Below are 3542 nucleotides of genomic sequence, written 5' to 3' on the forward strand. Positions count from 1 at the left end.
ATTCTTAAATCGTCATTTTGATATAAAAACATTTAGAAACCTTGATCATCATCTAAGTACATGATGATAGACAACCATGCCAACTGGCTAGTAAAAGCCCTGATTAGAACAAATCCTGTCTGGTAATATTTGAAATTACAGCTTTTAAAAAGCAATGAGTTAGACTCTGACAACTGAATTTAAATGTATGATGTGACTGCAGCACCATAAAGATGAAATGCCATTAGATTGTGTTTTTAGTGTGTGATTTTAAGTTGCATGGTGTTGGTGTTACACGTTAAACGTTAAATGTTAACTTAGCTAAAAGAAACAATATATTGACTTACCCTGCTGTGCATAAACAGTGTTGTTTCTGTATATGTTTGTACTTGGGGTGTAAGGCAAGGCAAGGAAAGGCAAGGCAAGTGTATTTGTATAGCACATTTCAACACCAAGGTAATTCAAAGTGCTTCACATGAAACCATTAAAAGCATAAAGGCAAGAGTTAATTTCTTTGTAAGTGTGTTGTGAACCGGATCTCTGTGGTAAGTAGGTGCTACACGATCATAGGCTGACTTAACATGATACAGCTATCAGGCTGAGCTAAATAGTTATACTGTTCTCCATCTCAGTAGGGTTCAGGTATATGTCGGGTATTTCAAGCTGCAGGTTTCTTGTTAAAATTGCTTCACTGAGGTAGGACAACTCTGCTTGAAATTCCTTGATCATCTGCTTTGGAGCAGGCTCTTGGAATCGTTCTTCGGGGTATGCACCCATGGATGAGTTATAATGACCGTTTATCATCACCAAATCTACCGTGTCAGTGTACTTCTCTGCAAGTAGCCAGGCCATTGCTGCAAAGCTGACTGCGTCACCAACATCTGGGAGGGTCTCCAAAATAGTCTTCATGCTTGACTGGCCCTTCGTGGTTGGAGGAGGTTTGCGCAGCAGGAGTGACTTATTTGGCCCCCAGGAGTAGTGGTCAAACTAAGTTATGTGAGAAATTTCAATATGTAACAACTTTGACATTAAAATAGGTTTATTGGATTAGTTTTGTATCAAACATTGCAGAAATCTACATTGGGAATTCAACCTTTGAACCATAGGGAATTCACGACTGCTGCATGGACCAGTCCCCAAAAGTAGTCTATTAATCACGGGAGATAGCCTATATCATATTTTTTTTCCACCTAATAACTGATTAATTCTCATCAAAAATATCTCAAATACAAACAGTAAAGGGTTAACTACTGTAGGTGGGACCCACCTAGGCTCTAAAAGGCTCATTTGCGCAGGCTGCTGGCACCAAACCACAGATCAACGATTAGTCTAATACGTGTCTACTGGTTTGATCGTCGACTATTCTGTGAAACATCCCATTATAATGCTCAGCTGAAGAAAAAAAGTTAATGAATGAAAAGCAGATTGCAGACCCGCCAAATGCTCATAAATTTGAATTATTAAAACAAACTTGCACTTGATCAAACATCAATACATATTCCATTGTCCCAACTAATTACCTGTCCATTGTTTACAACAGCATGTTGACCCGTCACTGTGAAGATCAGCATGGTGATGAATTTGATCACCTCCTCGACAGTATGAAAGCTTGCTGGAAACCCTGTTGGTAGCACAATTACTGTGAGTTAATTATTGGCAATCCCTGTCTTCGTTAAATATTAAAGGCTACTATTACGATTTTATATATCTTGTGTTTACAAATGACTTCACAGCATGGGTTAAATACCTGAGGCTGTGTTTCCTAAGAAGCCATGTGTGAATATCTCACTGATCCATTCCTGCAACTCGGTGTCTTTACGTACTTCACTGTCTGAGGGATAGTAGTACCCCACTACTGCCTTCACAAAGCTATGAACACAAAATAATTAGATTTAAAATGTTTGGATGTGAACAAGACTGAATGACTCTCAGCTGTTGCTTGTAGAATAAATCGGTCTGGACAGATGTGATATTTATTGAAAGATAACCTGTTGACGATGTTCCACAGCTTCAGGCCATCATCTCTGTAGTAGAAGTTGGGGATGGATTCCAGTCCTCGTGCAATGATGTTCTCTGGCAGACAGAGGGAGCTGTAGGTCATTTCAGAGAGAGCCCTTCTCATGAGCTCCATCACTCCGTCATATCCCAGTGAACTCTAATAAATCAATAATGCACAAATAGTTACCATGAGACACATTTCTTGAAATAAAAGAATTATGCATTGTTAAAAAGTCAAAGGTATAACTTCGTCTTGCAATAGTGCAATCTATTTGGAGTAGTTTGAATTTTCAGAAATATGTATTTTACAGAGCCATACTGTACTTAGAGCGGCTTCAGGTCCCAAAAGAAATGTGCGGCTTTTCGTGTTTGTGGGCAGAGTGTACCGGAAGTGTGGAAACAGCAGCTGTGCAGACAAAGGGAAATATTTTAAAAGTCATGTTACGATGTTGTAGGCAGCACATCTTGTTTGTGTTGATCACCAAAGAAATCCATAAGCTAACATTCTCATTAGAAATCTTATTTTAGATAGAATATTACTGTTATCTAAATAAAATAGTGGGGCTGGACTCCCAAATATATCTTGGTCTGCACTATTAAGACCGTTGCTTACTAGAACGAACACATACACAATTGGTTTACTCTGGAAAAGCGTCTCTGCCTGATGTGCTGTCTTTTCTATACAAGTCTATAAAAGATACTGAAATGGTGGAGGGTCAAGGTTCACTTCAAAAATTTGAAGAATCATACGCATTTATTTAAAATGTGTAAAATGTTGGCATTTACTCTAACCTCCTACATTAGGACAGTGTTTTCATGCTGTCATTCACTCACTCTCTGTGCTTTCTCTCCTCACAAGTTTCTATGGATCATTGTTATATCTGGACACTGGTCTTGCCTCTAACGTAGTTGTGACACATGCAAGAGTAACTTCCCTGGTTGCCCTGATCGTGACAGTGAGCGTGTACTGTCGGGGAGAGGCAGTCACGTATCTCCTGAGTGAGAGTCCTGAACGGTGACATGTCGCTGTGTTGGGCTGCTGTTTCAGTAGTATCAAACAAGGGGATGGCCAGTCTTCAAATCATGTGCCAACATGCGTTTGGGTACTTGCGGTGTCCGATGTACAATGATGGGGTAATATACTCTCACCAAACTCCTGTCGTGTGAACCAGCAGCATATCTGACCTGTAGCATTGGATTCAGAATAGACTTTGTCCGTCAGCACTTTTCGTAATTTGGCTTAGTATGTTTGGTGCCACTATAATAATTTAAGGATTACCAAATCCCTCCTTGAATATCAAATTGTTAGCATTGATTATTTACTGAGGGTCAAGTACAGTAAAACGTATAGAGCTTTGCTCAGAGGAGTGATATTTTGAAATAATTAATTTACAACTGTATGACTATAAATACTATAACTACCGGTATGTAAAGTTTGAGGATTTACTCTGACTTCCTACATTAGGACAGTCTTTGTATGCTCTTATTCACTCCCTCATCTCTCTGACTCTCGCTCTCTGGCTCCTACTCTATCAGCTGACAGTGGGCGATTTCGCCACGGCCTC

At 39.6% G+C, this 3542-nt stretch overlaps 1 protein-coding gene across 1 annotated transcript; it reads right to left on the reverse strand.

Moving 5' to 3' along the window:
- Positions 1-582: 582 nt before the first annotated feature.
- Positions 583-2378, reverse strand: LOC306793538 (hydroperoxide isomerase ALOXE3-like; the record flags this gene model as incomplete). Its single annotated transcript, XM_079291181.1, has 5 exons — positions 2297-2378; positions 1968-2134; positions 1727-1848; positions 1500-1600; positions 583-966 (listed from the first exon to the last, which is right to left on the reverse strand). The coding sequence occupies exons 2-5, from the start codon at positions 2108-2110 to the stop codon at positions 583-585; spliced, it is 750 nt and encodes a 249-aa protein (XP_079147307.1). The 5' UTR covers positions 2111-2134; positions 2297-2378.
- Between the last annotated feature and the right edge of the window lie 1164 nt (positions 2379-3542).

Source organism: Melanostigma gelatinosum (genome assembly GCF_949748355.1).
Source record: "Melanostigma gelatinosum genome assembly, chromosome: 19".
Classification (NCBI taxonomy): domain Eukaryota; kingdom Metazoa; phylum Chordata; class Actinopteri; order Perciformes; family Zoarcidae; genus Melanostigma; species Melanostigma gelatinosum.